Source organism: Pteropus medius, unplaced genomic scaffold (genome assembly GCF_902729225.1).
Source record: "Pteropus medius unplaced genomic scaffold, Ma_sr-lr_union100, whole genome shotgun sequence".
Lineage (NCBI taxonomy): Eukaryota > Metazoa > Chordata > Mammalia > Chiroptera > Pteropodidae > Pteropus > Pteropus medius.
The window spans coordinates 669,350-690,087 of NW_024349227.1; the positions used below are offsets into that span (position 1 = coordinate 669,350).

At 44.3% G+C, this 20,738-nt stretch overlaps 1 protein-coding gene across 10 annotated transcripts in view; it reads right to left on the bottom strand.

The window, feature by feature from the left end:
- Window positions 1-20,738, bottom strand: part of SRGAP2 (SLIT-ROBO Rho GTPase activating protein 2) — a 229,612-nt gene that overhangs the window by 35,273 nt on the left and 173,601 nt on the right. For all 10 annotated transcript variants that reach the window (XM_039881736.1, XM_039881737.1, XM_039881735.1 and 7 more), the window contains exons 9-13: window positions 18,115-18,216; window positions 16,885-17,082; window positions 9,237-9,321; window positions 6,581-6,608; window positions 4,603-4,627 (exon numbers count right to left, since the gene is read on the bottom strand). In XM_039881736.1, the coding sequence (XP_039737670.1) occupies window positions 4,603-4,627; window positions 6,581-6,608; window positions 9,237-9,321; window positions 16,885-17,082; window positions 18,115-18,216 (438 nt within the window). The remainder of the gene's footprint in view (window positions 1-4,602; window positions 4,628-6,580; window positions 6,609-9,236; window positions 9,322-16,884; window positions 17,083-18,114; window positions 18,217-20,738) is intronic.

Here is a 20,738-nt window from a genome sequence, read left to right on the forward strand (position 1 = left end):
ACTCCCAGATGATATCAAGGCCCTGCCTACAAAGTCTCAGCACCTTGAACTTGACCCTCACATGCTGATTGTGACTTAATTGTGTGGGTATGACTATTTGTTTACATTTATCACCACTATATTCAAGTTCCACAAGGCAGATCCTATGTCAACTCTTGGGTGTCCTGTGCTGGCCATATTAGGTGCTCAATTAATATCATTCGAGGGTAAAAGAATGAACCAATAAGAGCATCAGAATGGGAGTCTGTTTGGCATAAAAGATAAAGAAAAAACTCAACTCTTGAAAATAGTAAAGACTAACTGATACTAAGTAAAGAAAGAGGCCTCCCAGATGTCAGTCTTTGCTTTGTCATTTTGCTATGGAACCCTGCTATGTATGTAACTTCTTTGGGCCTCAATATGGTATCTCCACCCTGGGGAAGGGATTGGTGGTGAGGAGAGTAATATTTCCTATTGGCACATGAATATTAGTGCTTACCATTTACAGAGGAAATACAGACGTGTTGGGCCATGTACTAAGTGCTTTAGATGGACTGGTCCTGGTAACAACCCCATGGGGTGCACATTGCAATTATCCTCATTTGACAAATGAGGAAATACAGGCTTAGCAAGGTGAAACAGCTGCTTATGGTGATAAAGCAGGGGAGTGGCGGAGCCAGGATTCAAACCTGGGCAGTCTCCCTCTGAGACTGAATATCTCACTACCACCCATACTGCATCCTAGAAGCTTGGCAAACATTGCCAGTACGCTTAACAAATATTGCTAATGTCCAGGAAGGTTTTACAATGCAGCCAAATACACAGTGATTCAGCTATGGGGAAGAAAGGGATCAGGCAGAGGGCCCTAAACCTAGTTCGAATGGGCTATAGATGGTTTGAACAGAGACTGTACTCTCAAATGAGTCCTGTGGCTTCTGCCCATTTCACAGGTTGACCTGTGCCCCTCCCCTGGCTCCAAATTTCCAACCGTAGCCATGGGGTTTGGGCACTTCAGGGAAGGAGTTAGGCCTCATGAAAAAGTCAGGCTGAGACTCTAGCTCCCCAGCTTACTGAGAACCCAGAGTGCTGCCATGAGGAGTACTGTGTGGGCCAAGGTGGAGCTGCAACCAGGAAGGTCTCAGCGACCAAATGCTCAGCTTCACGACCCCCGGACTCATCTGCTTCCTTCGGTTTTCCAGCTACAGAAGCAAGTGTCTGCTCTCTTGTTGCTATCACTGACTTCTTCTAGTCAGCCCAGGGTGACCTTAGAGGAAGAATCCTCATCAGCTCTTCCATAGTGAAGAAACTGAATTCCACTGTTGAAAAAGAACCCCCAAATCCCATTTTCTGTTTATGTTTATGTCTTTTTGTTTACATCTTTTTATGTTTACAAATGTTATATTTTTTTATTTACAAATAGCAGTAGCGGTGGTAATGAAGATAGTGATATGAGGGTTTGTAAAGTTTTTCTAGTCCTGGATTTACAAATAAGGACCCAGAGGGAGGGAGGCTGGCACACTCACAGGCTGCTGGCTTTAACAAGCTATGTGAGTGCAAAATTCTGCCTAGACTTGCAGGAAATGGAATAGCTATGGCAGTTAAGTGGAAGCATGAAGAGTTGCAGAAAGCAAGGATCAAGGATGTTAACCTGCGTGTCCATGGTTAAAAGTAGTATGTAAAAGTAGCCCAGAGGGATAATATATGGCAGACAAGAGTGGGTCAGAGACAACCCGTCCCATTGTGGAAGAGCATTCTCCTAGTCCACACTGCTCCAAAGGGGCCTAAGACAGAGTCCGGTTGGAGCAAACACTAGACAAAGTCATGAAGGCTCCAGACCCTCCCCAAGGGCCTCCAAGACCCTCATTTCACCATGGAGTTTGCATACAGCTGACTGAGCAGTGTCTCTGAGCTCTTATTAAGCATCTGTCTCTCCCTTTCTTCCTTCTCTCCTTCCTTCCTCTAACATTAGAATCCATGTCTGTTTAATTGTTTACAATATTTTTGATAATTTAATCCCAGGGTTGGAAGGGGTCTTTAAGGGCAATTGGGCCAAATCTCCATTCAGTCAGATCTTAATCTTAACCAAAAGTGGAGAGAAAAAAGAAGCAGGCATAACTAGAAACGATAGTAAAGCAGAAGTTCAGTGATTTGCAGGCAAAAACAAATAGACAGTTAATGTCTAAAAATACCAGTGTTTGGCATGCTTTCTCATGAGTGACAGAGTTAGAATTTTTGCCAAGTACTGATCTCTATTATATTTGTTAGATTTCCATTTTCACTAAGGTAAGATTTGGGGCTTTGGGGGCTGTGAAGAATGGAGGATCCTCATTAAGAGGAACAGAGAAGTTAGGGGAGGTGCTAAGAAAGTAAAAATGTAGTGGGGAAGGTCAGGAGACTGATGCAGAGGCCAGGAGGTGCCGTCTCAACTCTCAAGCAGCAATGTCCAGCTATCAGTTAGGAGTTACATCTAAGACTAAGACTGACAGCATCATAGAACAGGTGGATATCAAGGAAAGGAGAAAAAGATTCATCTAAGGAAACAAAAGTGACCAGGGAAAGAATATGGAGAGAAGCCATAAGAGGGCCAAGCCTTGGGGAGATGCTTGAATTTAGAGGACTGGAGAAAGACGGGCCAGCAAAGAAGATGCAGAGGTAACAGGAAAGAGGAAATGCTGGGCTGAAGGGGGCAGGGAAAGTCTGGAAACAGCAACTGAGGCATCTCTTTTTGAAAGAAAAATCTGGAATAGTTTGAATCTAGTCTTAGCTGGGGTCAAAAATGACTAAAAGCCACTAGGGACCCTCAAAAACAAAGGCTACCAGATTCTTCCTCTTGTTTGACCGATTTGCCATAAACAAACAAATATTTATTTTCTAGTTATTTATATGACTCACCTTCCAAATTACTGTTTACCCTCCTGATTATCTTAGAAAAACGCTTTACTAATCCACCATTAGAGTTGAGCTGCTGGAGAGAAACTGGGGCAGCAGAACGAAAACAAAGTCTCAGGGTTTTTGGTGTAACCTGGAACTCTTATGCAAAACTAGCACTAGGCAAATACGCTGGACCTGCAATTGCTTAGGCACAACAGAATGCAATCCAGACGGGCGCTGCTCCCCTCTGACGGTGGGTCCAGCCAGCGGTGCAGACCACCTGCCGAACAGTGGTCTCGGCACTCCTGCAGCCACAGAGCAGGCTGTGAAGCCCCTGGACGAGTGCTCCATCTGTGAGTAGGAGGCCTAGTTTCAGTCCAGGAACTGAACGGGACAAACTGCAAGTCCAATCCTGTTCTGAGTGTTGGAGGGGAAAAAAGGCTTGCTTTCTCTTTAAGAGAGCCACCTATTAATTGTAAATGCACTGTTATCCCTGGAGTAACTCCATTCCTCTCTAGTTTTAAACGAAACTATGGGAGAAAGAAGAAGAAAGAAATTAGAAGAACAAGAGGAAAGAGAGTTGCAAGGTAATTTTTATAATTTAAAAATTTTTATAATTTAAAATGTGTAATTGGATCTGATGGTGTTCTCATTAAAATGAGATCCAATGTAGAAAAGAGAAAAAAAAATAGTGACGGCGAAGTTAAGACAAGCGAGGGCTATGTCATCCAAGTCCCCCAGCTGGACTGCCCAGCCAGCTGGAGCCATCGGATCAGCTGAAGACCCTGCCGGGGCTGCCAACACCACAGAAACCAGGTGCCCTCTGCATCTGATTATCTCCCTGTGGCCACCGCCACGATAAATTACCCCAAATGATTTTTAAAGCCTGGATCAGCTTTCCCCTGAGTAGACACAAAGATATTTCTGAGCTTTCCCCACCGCCTCCCTACGAACTGCCTACTGCATAGTTGGTATGGGCTTAGGGGATACAAAATCATTTCAATATTTGCCATAAAGTATAATTAGAAAGTCAAATTTGCTACTGCAAAAAATACTTCAATTATTTTTATTAAACAAGCATAAGTGCTGTTTAGATTATCCCTTGATGTGGATTATCTATCCACTGCTCTCTAAGATTCCTCCTTAATATGGGTAATTAGAGCTAGCTGCCCAGTGTCAGATTTTAATCCAACACTGAATCACAAAATCACAGAGTTCAACATTCTTGCTATCACCCCTAAACCAGACTTATCTTTTGCATTTTTAGCATGCTTAGAAATGTATCTAGGATGATCATAACACTAGAAAAAAAACCCCAAAATCTGCAAACTTAAAGCAAGGGTGTCCGGTCTAGGTGATTGGCTGCTGTGAGTTTCTGCCATATTGGTACATGCGTATGAAGTGTGAGGCCTCTTTTGTGATCTTCTGAAGGAGGGATGCCAAGGGCAGTTCTGGCACAATCTGTCACAGTTAGCCCAAATCTCTAGTATAGAAGAGGGTAAATGACTACAGAGGAGAGGAACAAAAATCAGAAAGACCAAGCCCGCTTCAGCTAAACAAGCTAAATCAAGGAATTGCCATAACATTAAACATACTATGATGAAACGATATACTCTAAATGCAGGCATGAAGTCAGAAAAGTGTCTGCTCTGCTCCGGGTGGGGTTCCATGGGGGGTTCCTGCCCCCCAGTTGAGTGTGTGGGATGTCATCATTTTCACACCAGACGGTGCTGGCTCTCGCTGGCCCCTTACCTGCTTTCTCACGGTTGAGCTACGCCTGTGATCGACCCCGGAATCAGAGAGAACCGATACAGCATGGGGAAAGAAAAAGAAAATGGGATTAAAAACAAGCTGTGCCGTGGTTAACGAAACAAGTCACGTTACTCAGCTCAGACCCAGACATGGCAAGCAGCTTCAATAAATTACTTTTCAAATAAAGCCCAATAAAGTTTTTTTCACAAAAGCACAAGGTCTCTTGCTCTCAATGTCTGCCACTACTGAAAATCAGGACAGGAATGAATCAGTTCAATTTGCAGTGAAATATATTTGGGTTGACAATAAGATCTCTCTGCTTGAAAGGAGACACTAGTAAACACCAAAGGAAGCCACAGTTTTCTCTCTTGGGAATCCTTAGGGAAAAAAGATGGACTGATTTTTCTGGAATTTAGAGGGTAGAGAATCCCAACTGGAAAGAACTTTGGCAATCCTCTATGTCAAGGGTCCCTGGGCCGCACGGGCCGGTACTAGTCTGTGGCCTGTTAGAAACTGGGCTATACAGCAGGAGGTGAGTGGTGGGCAAGCGAGTGAAGCTTCATCTGTATTTGCAGCCGCTCCCCAGCGCCAGCATCACTGCCTCAGCTCCACCTCAGAGCATCAGGCATTAGATTCTCATAGGAACACTGGTCCCTGGTGCCAAAAGGGTTGGAGACCACTGCTCTTGGTCAATGCTTTTTAAGCTGTGTTCAGCCTCAGAAGGCTTTTCTCCAAGTTATTCTGATTCAGAGGCACAACGCCCCAAGCAAGGAGAGCAGCACTGCTGTCTAGAGTGAAGGTAGGGGCGGCGCCTGGCTGCCAGGCTCCCTCTGCCCCTTCCACCAGGCGGCTCCTGAGGAACTTCTTTGGAAGCCCAGAGCTCCTCAGATCCAGTGGAATGCTCCTTCTTGTGTCACAGATGAGAAAACGAGTTCAGAGAAGGTAAAAGAGCGGCCCAAAGGTTACGCAGTGAAATAACACAGCATAAGAGAATTCAACTCAACTCTTTTCACTCCCGTAGATGGGTGAACTTATAGTAGGACCATAGCACCAAGAAGATATATTCCACAGAATTCTATTATTCCGGGTCCCTCCAGTCATCAAGATTAATGGTATCTTTATTGTCATCCACAATGACAAAACGATGAAAGCCAAATGAAGCTATTTCTAAATAACGAGCCTATAATTGTAAATGGCCTCATGATTATTGTGTGTGTTGGCAGATATAAGTGGTTGATATAATGGGCTAAACCAGGGTCTCTAAGGAATCCAGCCCATCAAAGCTCTTTCTCCAGTTAAATCAGCACATTTTTAGGCATCGGAGAACTGCTGGCTGAATGAATGCCTTGCTTTCCGCCAGCTCACAAGTTTTCTCACAGCAGCTCCATGACTGGGAAGGAAAATATTTGGCTGGGGTGGGGAAGGAAGGGGAAGGTGGGGAAAGATTGGGAGGGTTACATACTTGTATATCAGGCCAGGATTTCTACCAATGCTGTTTGGCAAGCCAATGCAATATATTTCATTATCTAGTAACAGTCACTAATTAGGGGCTGTCACCTTTTCTATGCGTGAAAAAAACCTCAGGTCGAATACTATCTCCAATCTATCTTCTCCAGGTCAGAGACTGACTGAAACCCACACGGTTATGTCTAGCAGCTAAGGTTAGGTTACCAGGACCCTCCTTCCAGAGTTGAACATTTCTTTCTGGGGAGTCCCTGGGACTATTTCAGCAAATGATAAATCCCTTCACTCAGTTCTTCTCAGCTCTTTCCAGAAGTCATAGCAAACCCCACTTCCATTTGGGGCCAGATGGGGTCAGCAAGGCAAAGCGAAGAAGCAACACCCACCCTAGGCCACTTCTTTGCAAAGCCATCCATTGCCTTTGCAACCCAACTGCTTTACTCTTTCCCAGGCTGGGATCTCTCTACCCACAGGCCTCTCTTCATCCTTTCACAGGGCTGTCCCAGGCCACACCTACCTGGCCAGACTGCAATCTGTCCGCTGACCTGTTAGAAAGACAAAAACAAAATGCACAGGTTGAAGCAGACAGGGTGAAAGAGGGATACCTTCTTCTAAGAAGCACCGCGTCTGCCCGTCTCTCCCCTAGAAAAAGCCACTAGTGTCACAGGGTGACCAGCCTTCCAGGCAAAAAAGAAGTGAAGCTCCCAGAGACCCTCTCTGGGCAAGGCTTGTTTCTGATGCTTGTTCGCTGCCCAGGGCTATCAATGTCCCTAAACCTCAGGGGTGCCAACTCTGCTTCCCAGTGGGGTAGATGTAGAGAAAAATAGCAAGGCAGATCATACATCGGAGAACAAATTATTAGAACCTTCCTGTAGATGAAATTCGGCTTCTCTTCTGTGTATGCTCTGTGTGTGTGTGTGTGTGTGTGTGTGTGGTAAGGATGCTGGAACAAGTGAAGATATGGAAGTTCTAGTTTTAAATTCATACTAAATTCTCCTATTAGGTTGGGTTGGGGTAGCAAAGGAAAATGAGATTTAATGCTGATATTGCTATCAAACCGTGGTTCTCAGTCCAATAGTGGACCTTAATATTAATTTTACTGGGTCACAGCCAGCTTTAGAAAATGAAATTGAAAATTGTTACAATTGTAAGAAGTATTCTTATATTTTTAAGAAATACGTATGCATGTGTACACGGGCATAATGTAATCTTGGTTGCTTTCTTTGGGTCCAGTTAACGAAGCTTGGTCCAGATTGGACCTATATCAGATAAACCAGGGAAAACCCAAGCAGGCACTGAGCTGGGGAAGAGACAGCAGCTCCCATGACTCCTCATCCCCAACTCCAAGAGCTGGGGGAGGGCGGGTCTTTTTCTTGCCTTTAAAGGTTGCTAATTGTTGATTACAGTTCAGCTCATCTTGAGCAACACACTCCCCCACCCCTAACAGCCTCTCATTACTAAAGGCTCAGCTCTCATCTGCAAAAATATTCTGAGCCATTATTTTCAACATCTGTCCCATTTCCATTCTGGAATATTCATACACATCAATTATCTCTCTGTGGCAAGAACAAGGAGCTTTTGCGTTATGGTGACAAATACATACAGAAGGCAGGGACATGATGACTTGCACACAGGAGGATCTGCAGCTATTTTTTCCTTATTGTAAAACTTGTCATCTTTAGATGAAGGCAATTTGCAGCACTAATGAATGGTCACCAACCTTTGCCCCTCCATGGTAGCACATTGGTGCATGTATGTGTGTGTGCAAACTCATTCATTCTCTTACACACACACACACACACACTCACACTCACACACACACACACACACACACACAGCTGCACCCAAGGTCCTGTTCCTTATCTCATTTCTGGGTTAAGTTTCGATTATCTTGGCAAAAATAAATCATGGTTATAACTTGCATCAAGTAGTTCTGAGCCTTCTTTCCTCTGATTCCCCATAGAGCAATCTGATAACCCAAGAGTGAAGATTTTCAACAAGCAAAGTGAGGAGCTCAATGCCCAAACCTGTTCAGCTCGAATCCCTTGGGTGGTGGAGAGGAAAAAGAACAGAAGTTACCTAACAGGCTTTCTTCACATAAAAGAAAATGCCCGAAAATATCACAAGATCAAAGACATTAGAGAATTAATCATCTCGGGGAACAATCCATTGGTGGGTAAATTGTGGAGAATCCATTCCTCTGGGATAATAGGCAATAGGTACTGCACTTTACCAGCCTCTGCTGTGTGTCTGAGAGTGCTCAAGCTTTTATTTTACAATGTTGGACCTCTGTGGAAGTGCAAGTTTGCCCTTCCCTGGTGTTACTACATATGCCCTGTAGCCTCCTATTTCTCATCTTTATGTGAAGAGATTAGTGGAGCACGGAGGAGGGGCCAGGCATTCAGAGGCATCCCCAACCTGGGAATCCCATTAATCACAGGATGCTGAGAGACCTGGGCAGGGTGCCAAGAACCCCAGGGAAGCTTCTCTTTCAACCTTCACCTTCTGTTTGACAGCTGAGGAGAGAAAGTCCAGAGTGCCAGTCCTGTTCTCTGCCTTGCTACTTCCCAGGGTCTGGTTAAAATCACTCTACGAGATGAGACAGTGGATTCCGCACCTTGCCTTTGGCATGGCCAAGGCGGAGTGATGGCTGCCTCGTAGCATCAGGACCGCTCAAAACAGAAGGAAACCGAAGCTCTACTGTGAAGCTACAGAAAGCAGCAGTCTGCCTATCACCCCTGCCTTTAAGAATCCTTTCCTCTCCTCAGGGCAGCTGGGTATCTCATCTCCCAGCTCCCTAGCTTCTTGCTCCAGCCCTCAGTTCTGCCACAGTGGAGCTGAGAGTTTTCACAAAGTGTCTGGAGAGGAAAAACCCATCGGCCCCTTCACCCCAGGCATGGCAGAGAGGGCGCAGGAGGGAGACTGGGTAGAGAGTACGCACGCTCCGTTTAAACAAACAGATGATGCACATTAGTGCTTCATTAAGCACTGGCCTTTCCCCATTACTCAAACAGTCGTCTGGGCTGTGCGCTTTCACATCACACAGGCTAGGAAAAGAAACGCATTCACATAACCAGGTCGGGCCCACTTGGCGTAGGGTGACGGCTCAGCCAAAAACCCAGGGCTCAGCCTTTCTGTCAATGTCAAACCTCCAGCAGAGCTCCCACACTCACTTTCTCCCAGGGTTTTCTGGAGAAGGTCGTGCTTGGCTTGTAGCTTGGTGATGAGGTTCCTGCCCTCCAGGTACTCTTTCATTTTCTGTAAGGAAGGAGGAGAAAAAAGAGCAATCAGATTTCTAAAGACAAAAGAAAAAAAAAATCACAGATGTACAGCTGTACAATTCCCTTTTTAGGAGGGCATTTGGTTTCTGACCCAATTTCTACCAATTCCATTTTTTATTTCTTTACAGCCCTGAGCATCTGGACAGCTGCTGATTTTCATGTGTATTAGTATCCTGTTCTGTGCTTTCCTGGGAGCTCCATGTTGCCAGTATAAGAAACTGCCTCCTAGGGCCCCTCATTCATCTCTTTCAGTTCCACTGAAGAACAGCAGGCAGGGTGGAGGGACTTACTGAGGCCTGGTCTTGGTGTGAGGACACACACCTGCCACAGGTCACCTCCACTGACATCCAGCCCTGTCCCAGCCCCTCAAAGGGCGCATTCCATCACACCAGGAACATTGCCAAGGGCAGGCTCAGCACCTGCCCGGCTGCAAGCATTGCACGCGTGCACTATCTTTGAGCCTATCTTAATCAGCCTCCTCCACTATTCTGCACGGAGTCTTTGTAGAAAGCCTGGGGTTTCTGAGCGCTCGGAGGGAGGGGCTGCCACCCCCCACTTGCATCTACACACACTGGCAGCTCCAAACACAAGATGAGGTTATGGAAATGCAATGCCCTCCGCTCTAACAGTCAAAATATGATTGCTGTGCTGCATTTTCTAGTTTGATTTCTCTTAAACCCTTGTCTGCCCAGTGAGAAATTTCCCTGGACAATTCATCAAATTTTCAAAACAACCCCATAGGCTATTATTATCATCATCCCCATTTTATGAATGAGGGCACTGAGATTTGAAGAGATTAAATAAATTGCTCAAGGTCAAACAGTGAATAAGAGGTAGAGCCAGTATCCAGACATACGCAGTTTGACAATACAGTGTGTGTTCTTAACCAGGATGCTAACATGCTCCTGTTACAGTACTGAGCAGGAGAGAAGCAGAACAAAACTGTGCAGTATTAATTCTTTGTATATATGTAGCAATTTAAGAGTTTTTTGAGCACTTTAGAACATATTTTCTTATTTTATTCTCACAATAACTGCACAGCATGTTAGGGAAGACATCATTATTTTCTTATTACAGATGAGAAGATGATCTTGGGGAAGGAGTGTTAAGTGAATCGCTGACCACTGCAGGCCAGGCAGTAATAGTACCAGGCCTGGATCCTGGGCCTTTGGACTTAGCACGGTGTCTCTCCCACTCTACCCCACAGCCATTCACAGGGGCCTTCGTTTGCCTCGGTGGTCCCCTGCTGAAATGCTTCATTGGCTGTCAGAGGTCACCTGGCCATGTCTAAACCCAGAGGCAACGTGGCAGTGTTTCCCCAAGTGTGATCTGTGAATCACTGGTGATAGGTAATATACTTGAGAAGCTAAGTAGATAAAACATTTTAAATTGTAATAGTTCTTTCTTTTAATGTATTAAGTAAAAAGTATCATTATACATCAAGACTTTGATTTTACGGCTATTACCACTTAGGATGACGGCAGAAAGGTGAAAAAAACTATCAGCTATTTTTATTTTGTACCTTTCTGTACAGCATGAATTTTTAACCAGGAATGGGTATTGCTTGTTTCTCTCTCTCTTTCCCTCTCCCTCCCTCTCCCCTCCCCTACAACATGTAAAAACAAAGGAAAAAACCCTGCTTCCTCTGAGAGACTCTCCTTGGCCTTCCCAGCTCACCCAGATGCTCCTCCACGTACTTTGCAAATCTCCATGACAGCACTTCTCATACAACCCTGTCATGGAGGGTTTATTACTCATGTATCTTTCCCTCCAGGATGCCTCCTCTCTATAGTCAGAGACCATGGCATTCGCTATTCTTGGCATCTCAGTTCCATGCCCAGCAGATAGTAGACACTCAATAAATGCTCAAAGAATAAGTAAATAAATGCAGTCTTACTCTCATCTGGAGAGAACCATCGGCAGCAGTCATAAACCAAGCCTCCGAGCGTGCCCCTTTTCTCTAAATTAACTATAAAACAAACAAAAAACAAACCCTATACCAAATCATTTCTGTTGTTTTACTCAGAACCTGATCCCTTCACTCCTTTGTGCTTTTGCATGAGAACATCCGCATGAAAATAGGCCCCTCTGTAACTTCCCCTTTCCATCTGCTCCAGCTGCCAGCTCACCTGCTGTCAGTCTTCCCTGGGTGACATCCTAATCCCCCACCAATGCCTAATTGTGAGCTTTGGGACAGTAGTTCAGGGCTCAGAGGTGAAAAGCCTGCAGGGAAATATCCACTACTAACACCTGAAGCCTCAAAGGCCCCTCTTTGGAAGGTCATCCCTGGAGACTCTCAAAGTTTCCTAATGAGGAAAAACCCACTGAGAAACTGTAACCCTTAAAACAAGATCAGACTGCTCAGACAAGCCAAACTTCTGAAAGGCAATGGATGCAAATTCCTTCCTCTCCCTCATGTTTCTACTTGTGATTCCAGAAGTTGTTTTTTTTTTTTTCATTCACGTTCACAGTTCACTAGTTAACTTTGGCCGTTGCTTGGTGAACCGTTAAAATAAATAACAATCTGATAAAGAGGTATGATGGATTACCTTTTTGGGTTCCATTAAATCTTGAAGGATCAAAATTGTGTCAAGGTATGACCTGCATCCCTAAGACAGGGAACAATGGTTGGAAGTTTTCCATCTAGGTAAGCCAGGTATGGGAAGGTAAAAGCAACCTAGAGTTCACAGGTATGTTATTTATCACTTTCCTGTCCTGCCCACAGTCAGCACTCATCTGTATGAGACAAGATGGAGAAATGGCCTCGCATTTACTGGTGGAGTTGAGTCAAAGGCTGCTGACCAGACACTTAGAGAAATGAGCTGAGATAGCTGCAGGTAAGGGAGGAAGGTGTGGCTTTTCAACGATGTCTGGAGACCAGGGGGCTAGGAAAGGAATTATTTTTGTGTAATCTCAAAATCCCTTCCTTGGGCAATAAAGTCACTTTCCTTACTTAAAGCATGTACCGATATTCAGTAATTAATTTTCTTTCATTCCACACCCTGCACCCTGCTCCCCTCAACAGACATCGAACCATAAAGTGATGACCTGGGGTTTTCCTCAGTGGAAGAGAAAAAAAGGGCAGTTTCTAGTCTAGAACACCAAAATAAAATCAAATTCCTAAACGCAGTCTGACTAGTGCCACGCCCTATCCACCTAATTTTACACTCAATATGTTAAAAACTGAGAATTTCTTCAAAAAGTAGGAATGGAGGAAAAGAGTCTATTGGGTGGTTTTGGTGTTTTGCCATTGTGAACCTTCAATGTAGTTTTTATGACCTCGATTTATTTCTTAATAGATTCCTAATTGGTTATTAACCATCAGCAATGAGTTTTATTTATTGAAAAGTATCGATATAGTAATTTTTCTTTCTGAGCCCTCCCTCCCTGACATCTTGGTTGCAGTAAAATGGAAAAACCTGAGTTGAAATGTTCTAATCCCACCATTTACTAACTCTTTTAACCTTGAGCAAGTTGCTTAAACCCCAGAGTCCTAGTTTCCCTATCTAAAAACTAGGGGTAATGATATCTATTTTCATAAGGTTGTTGACGACGAAAGAGGATAAGAAGCATGACTCTGATTATTAGCACAGAGTCCAGCAGCTAGCAGGTATGCAAAAGTGTTCCTTATACCTGAATCACCTACTCAATTAACCTAAAGACAGTCCTTCCCTCGACTTCTTTGCTTTGTGCTAATACATAAGAAAGCTAAATCAAAGCAGGTTTCTGATCATTGAAAAAATAGTAAGAGGCACAAGAATGCTCTCCAAATTTAATTTTAAAATACCCCTCCCTTTTAAATACACTCTTACTATGGAACTCATGGACCTTGCTTATGCCTCGGATTTAATCTGTGTGAAGCCAGGGCAGGGCCAGTATTCATTGCTGCAAGCGGGTGGGGTGGGTGGGAGGAGTGAACTATGCCCAGCCTGCACCATACACAGAGATACACAGATGTCACCACAGTGGCTGCTTCCCTACCATCCAGGCACAGCAACATTTTCCCTCCTCTTGTGAATTTTTAAAGCAGGAGACAGCTGTCAGACAGAATATAATAGAGCAAACCTTTAATAAGAGCACATCTCCCCCCTTTAATGAACAAGGCAGGGGCATTCATTCATTTGTATCTGCTTAGCACACATTTACCAAGGGACTATAGGAGAATATCAAGATAAAAAAGATCTCAGACCACCAGGTCCACGTCCAAGGGACTAGAGCACTGTCCAACGGCCAAGGCACCATCTCCTCTCCTAACCATTACCTTACTCAAATCTGTCCCCAAGATTCAGGCAGTCTAGTTTTATTTATTTTATCAGCTGTAATCCTTAATCCCTTTTCCATTCCATCACCCATACAAGAACCCCAGATTCCAACCTCCAAATAAAGAAGTACTTAAAAGAAATGCCAGCGTTACGAGGCTGTGACAATCCTTGACTAACCAGTGAGCATTACTGCCCATAAGCAGGGAACTGGTTAAAGAAGGGATGGTGCATCTATCCACACAATGGAATTCTGCAGCGCCATTAAAAAAAGAGACAGGTCTTTTTGGACTAATATAAAAATAATAGTAAATTAAGTAAAAAACGAATAGTGAAGAACACTATGGCCATGCCACCCTGAACATGCCCGATCTCATCTGATCTTAGAAGCTAAGCAAAGTTGGGCCTGATTAGTACTTGGATAAGAATACCAAGTGCTGTAGGCATTAAAAAAAAATAATAATAATGAAGAACAGTATGAGTGGTATATTTCTATTTGTATTTCTATGTATTTTATTTCATTACATTTCTAATGTAATGCTATTGTACTGAAGGGTATGTCGGTGGTGGTCCATGCATAAGATATCTCTCGAAGAACACAGAAGAAACAGGTTTTAATCACTTTGCAGAGGGAACGGAGGGTTGGGGCCAGGGATGTATAAAAGCTTGAGTTTCTTCTGTATGATCTTTTGAAATTTTTGCATTTAAAAAAAAATCTATTTTTTAACCATCACTGAAAAAAAGGCAATAGGTAAAAAAGTAGACATTGCTGGATTGTGTTACAGAAGACAAGTGATGCAAAGCCAAGTAGATGAGGATACATCTCCTCATTTAGGGCAAAGAAGAGGAGAAAGCTGCTGAGCTGTGTCTGTGCCTTCCAGTCACCTCAACCTCTTCAGAAGGATGGAGAGAAAAAGACTCAAGACCAGGCAACGAGATTCTAGTTTCAGCTCTCGTCGAGTTCCTCTGGATGTATTTTATTTTTTAATTTTTTCAAATGAGAAGGTTAGATGATATTTAAAAATCACTTCGAACTTTAAGATTCCATGATTATTTTCCTGGGACTCCTGCAAATGACTGACTTGTGCAGGTCATGCTTCAAATTTCCAACTGAAGTCATCTGGGCAGATGAATCTGATGACAGCTGAGCGTGGTCGGGAGGTTTTCCTAGCAGCTCTCTGGATCGCTAAGCACTCTACCTAGGAGTCAAAGCCACAGCAAGGGACCTCGTCCCACCTTTTCAAAAGAAGAGAGTTTCCAGGATGTGCTACTTTGCTGCTTTTGAAGGGAAGCACATGGCAATGCCTGTGGAGGCAACAAACTGAAAAAGCCCACATGCAGTTGTGTTTGCTTTGTATGTTTTGGCAAGCACGGGCTGCCATCCTGTTTAACATGCACACCCCCTTTTTGTAAATGTTCATTTCACAACCCAAAAAACCCCTTTCATCATGAAATGAATTCTCTGACACATTCCAAGCACCAGTCACAAAAATGACGAACTCTCTTGTAAATTGGTTATTAGACAAGCCCAGACAAAAAAATGTTCCTGTTATCCAAAGAAATCTGCACATAATTTTGATAAGTAGCAGTATGGGCACAAAAGACAGGAAATGGGGTAGAGGACATCCATGCAGATAGAGGTGAAAGGGTGGGCGGGATTTGAGAGATCACCAGTTTGAATACGGTCATTCCTGCTCTTACTGAAAGGTCAACTTTGGATGCAAATGTTATAGATTCACCGAAAGCCAATAAAGAATTCTGACAGTCTTAAATACAGATTTTTAAGTCCAAAATTTCTTACTTAATCAAAAAAAAAATAAATAAATAAGGAAATCTTCTGCCGTGTAATGCAACTAGGTCACTTAAGTACTGTTATATCTAAGCAGTCCAGACAGACCAAACGATCCTATTATTAAAAGCCTCTAGAGTGTTCAACAGCCTCCTGAGATAATGAAGCTTGGGGCAGCATCACGTCCCTCATTATAATCAAGAAGCTTCTTAATGTCTAACCCAGGTTTTTGCATGTTTTTTTGCTTTTGCACATGTGGCTCTTTCCTCAAGGAATGTCATTCTCTTCCTGATTCACCGCCTGGTTCACTCTTCCTTCAAGATTAAGCACAGCAATCGCTTTCCACGTGATGTTTCCTTAACTCCATGTATGCGTTTAAAAATTTTTATATATTCATTATTATCTCTAGGTAGTGGGATTATGGGTAATTTTTATTTTCTTCTTTCTGCTTCTAAATTTTAAATAAGCATGTTTTATTTGTATAACAAGAAAAAAGTTATTTTAAAAGATAATACTGTTAAATTATTCTCTTTCATCAGTCTTCTTCAGGATAAAAAATCCTGAAAAATTCTGAGCTTAACTAAGTAAAAAAAAAAGATTTATTTTTTTAAAATGATAGCAAATCACTAATGTTCTTAATGGAGGAAGGGCAGTGTTCAAAGGAGAATTAAATAAATTGTTTTAGTTAGAGGAAAAATGCAATATATTGCATGCAGACTGTGTTTCTTGACCGAAAAACAAGTTAATTTCTCTCATTCAGAATCAGTATGCATATTCACTGGCTATATTTCATCTCACATCTGCAAACTTAATTTCTCCTTTCTTGGTCATCAGATTAGGAAATAAATTTTAGTCCAGGCACTAAATCCTACTTGGCAAGCTCAAAATAACTTAATTATTAAAAAGCAGCACCAAAGACCAGCCAACAGTAACCTTCCAAAGGACTGTTAACACAACTTAAAAAAAAAAAATTGGGTCCATCTGTCTAAAAAGAGACTGGGAGATACATGAATAACAAAATACAATGTTTTGGAATTCTCTACAAACCAACGATGCTTCATATCACCTGTCCCTTTGAATTTTAGCAATAATGATAAAAAATAATTTCCCATCTACAAGAGACTAGAGACTTTAAAAATAAGACATGTGTCTGCCAGAATATTTGGATGTAGTTCCCAAGAACCAAGAGAAGAAGTCCCCCTTTTATGACCTCCTATGGCTGAAATGGAAACTTTCAAACAAAAGCCTACTAGGTGGCTAAAAATTTCTTAAAAAAGAAAATCTTCTTGGTAGGGTACTTGGGAGCATCCTTTCTCTTAGGAGTCCCTGTTAGACACATGTGACTTGTAGGTGTTTGTGCCTTTAAGTGTAGGGATGGTCTCTGAATATGCTCAGATCCAAATCTAGGATATTTAAAGACTGCCCTTCGGATACTTGACAAGGACTCTGGGCTCCAAGTCTCCCTTGTTTAAAGGCCGCTGCGCTCCCTCACCGTGAAGTAGAACTGCTCCGTCTCTTGCTGGTTGGCTCTCCTCTTGGCGATGCTGGGCTTGCTCATGAAGGTTTCCGAGACCGTGGACTTGACAGACTCCATCGAGTTGCTGTACTGGAAGCAGTCAGACACATCAAAATCTTCAACGGTCACAATGTCCTGGATGGTCTGCAGGGTGGCCTCCATTGTTTTCTTTACCTGCCACAACAAGGGCCAACACAATGCATGAGGGGCAGCCTGCGAAACAGCAGGTGACGGAGAAGCTTAGAGAAGAGGGAGAGGAGTGAGTTAAGGAAGGAAGGAGGGTGCTGTCAGAGGGCGCAGCTCTGCCTCCCATGGGATGGTGCTAAGTGGGTGATAAACAACACATGGACTCTGCTATAGAGTGCTCCTCTCTCCAGGGAGGACCTACCCACCGTCCCCTTCATGCCATATACCTGACTCAGCTTTTATATTTAATGTTTACTTTCTAAATTTAATATCAGCTCTTGGCTATAGTAGACATGCCAAGGAGAAACAGAATAATATAAATCCAAACCAACCTCATCATATAAAGAGCTGGTTAAAATGTATGATGGGCATCGTCCCGCCATGCCCCAGGTGCTGTTTCATGACCTTCAACAAATCAATGAACTTGTTTCCCCATTTGCAAACTAAGTGACTCATACCCAGTCCTTCCTGATCTTCCTGGGGAAAGTAAAACTTACTGAGATGCCAGGCAAGAAGCTACATGACCTCAAAAGAAAGGGGCTCTGATAATCAATCATATTGTCCTTTTGAACTGGCTGCTGAAAACAAACACACAATGGGCCCAGGAGAAAGTCACCCTTTCCTAAGAGGATAGGGATGTTTGAAGTGTTAAAGTCAAAAGCCTCTGTTTGTTTGAAAATGCCGGAAAAAGCCAGGCAGGAGGAGGTGGTTTCAGAGATACAATATTGTTCACTCAGCTGCCAAGTGCCATTTTAATTAAATGTGTAGCATGGGGGAAAAAGCATTTTGCAAAAGCTCAAAATAGAGCTCAACCTTTGGCAATGCAAGAGCAACTTCCTGGAGTTCAAGGGCAGGATGTAGCAGAGGGGGAAAATCCAAGCCTACATTTGGCTAGGAAATGTTTGCAGCAGCCCGGACATTCTCAGCATGCTCCTTCCACCGCTCCCATATGGGTGGCAGCAAGAGGTTTGACAGGGAAACTCAGAGGGTGGCTCTGAGTCTCCTAAGCAGGAAACTCACCTCTTCGTTCTCAATCTTCAGGGTGGATAAGCGAGACTGCAATTGTTGGCATCTCTGCACCAGCTCACTCTGGACAGGCTGCTGGGCACAGAGCTGGGAAGCCTGCCAGAAGCAAGAAATACCAGGTCAAGAAGAGGATACCATTCTTTTGGCGGTTCCAGAGTCCCATTACTGCTAAAAAAACTATACGTATGCAAGCTGCGAGGCTCACGGTTTCTATGTTAAAACAAAATCCAAAGCCAAAGTGTGTGGTCCTCTTCCAGGACCAAGGAGCACGAGAAGGGAACGAGGAGTGAGACCAAAGTTTGGAAAGACCAGGTCTCTCTTTGAACCCATCTCCAGGCTGGTGCATGGCAGAGGCAGGTCTACGCAGGGTCCGTGGCCCCAAGGAGCCCGGAGTTAGGCCAGAGAAGAGTGCCTTAGGCAGCCCCAGTTTCAGAGACACAATGCTTTGGCACAGGGAGGATTTCCTGCTAGAGGTCCAAGTTATTACCTCTCCAGCCCCTCCTTCACCCCCCTTCGTATACCAGAGTGAAAGCAAGAGAGAAGTGGGTCAGGAGGCTAACTTGCTGCTGTTGGCAGCCAGCATGTGTTTATAAATCTGGGCCCTGCATGAGAGCTTTGACTCAATTAGACAAAGTGTGAAGCCAGGAACAAGTCCACAGGCTATGCTAGAGGGCCCCAGAGGGCATGGAATCTGGTAGAACTTGGCATTTTCAAAGAGCCATCATTTTACCCCAGGTCTTCACCAGATCTGTGTGGGAGAGAAGCCTACCCTTCCCCAAAGGATCACCATCAGTGAGCTTTCCCTTGTGTGAAGGGATGGATGCTTGAGCCACTATCTCCTGATAGTGGTATGGCTATGGCATGGGCGTGAGGTCACTCAAAGTCCCCAGGATGGCAGGTGAGGAGCAGAAGGCTGCAGATTGGGAGGAAAGACCCACATGGAGGCAGTTCCTTTCACCTTGCCCCCATGTGTCCCTTAGCCTCTCATCTTGAGAGAGACATCTGGATAGAACTGGACTTTTTTTCCCCTCAGCAATAAGTGGGCACATCTGCATGCCCACAGACCATTCTCTTGCTTGAAAAGAGAAAACCTCCCTTCAAATGGAAGGGGCTGGGACTTGACCTTTTCTTTCATTGGCTTTTAAGCTCCCAACTGACTTGACCTCCTCCCCTGGCTGAGAGGCTGGTGTGAGCCAGCTCTCAGATCTAAAGAGAGCTGACTTCACTCTGGCTCTGGGATAAGCAGACACAATGGAGAAAGCTCAGTGGCCAGGATGGGTTAGCGCCAAGAGTACAACACTTTGGCTGCCTGATGTCACTGGTCAGGCATCCAGAGCCCCATCAGCCCCTGGGGGCACCAAGAGTAGAGCCAAGCGCCTCCTCCTAGTATTTCTAAGAGTGCTGGGCATCAATTCATGTGCCAAGTGCCCCAGAACACCAATCAGTGTGGGGCCTTGGCCAATTTCAGGGCTTACAGTCAAAATGCCACCTGAACTTCAGCCCTGGCTCAAAGACTTCCAGGCAGTTCCCTCTTTTTGCCTCTACAGTCTATAGATAACCCACACTGGTGAGGATAGACTGGCTGCAGGGACCAAGAAAGACTCACCATCACCTCTTTTCTTTTCCACTCATATAAAGGCTAGTCTGGAATGTAGAACCTTTGCAAGATCTAGGACCAGCCCTGGACCCCGCCTGGCTCAGCCACTGATCAGCCATATTACATAAAGGGAGAGCCTAGGCAGAAGAGTAAACTATTGATTTTTAAAGTAACCCAGACCTAGCAGGGAGGAATGATGGAGAGAAAACCACCTCCATGCCTGTTCCTTTAAGAAGCAGTAGGGCTGCTGATGCATGCTTTGGCAGTGGTCCTCTACCAGGGTGCAAGGTAATGCATTCCAGCTGTGTTCTGGAGTACAGAAATGAAGCTCTGACAGGGTTAGAAGGGGGCCTGAGCACCCCGCATTTGGATTCCCCCTTTATGGAGACAAGCTGTTTGGCTCGGAAGGCAACTCGGTTAACACCAGAATATTTATCACTCCGCTCTGCTGGTCCCCAAGTTCCACTGATTCTTGGGAAGAAATCTTAGTGGCAGCAGGAGACGGGGCTTGCAAGGCAAATTTGACTAGAAGCCAGGGCAGGTGAGGAATGGGGCTTCCTGGGGTTTGGTGACACCCCTTCTGACTGCACATGCTGCCATCTCGCTTCCCCATCTGTTCAGACGCTGACATTTCCTAAGCCACAGCAATGGAAACAAACTGTAAATGGTTTGGTTTTCCCCAAAACGGAGAGGAAAGAAATCATCTCCACATTTTTGTGTTTAGTGGAGAAATGTCCCACTCTCCATAGTGGCCTATGATGACAGCAACCCCTCTGGTTACACTGCAACAGCTGTCCTTCGGGAGCAGGACTTTTAAAGAGGGTCTGGATGCTAATTCTAATGGGAGCACCAGTCGGTTGTTGAGAAGACTTTGTTGTTTTTCAGTCACCCAAGATCCATCCTTCCTTCTTCTGGTAATTGTTCTGATTGCCTTCTGGAGGAACTTCCTATTCCACAACTTAGGTCATGTGCTTTGGATGGGGCTCTCCCCACCTCAGGGATGGAGCATGTGATCAAGGCA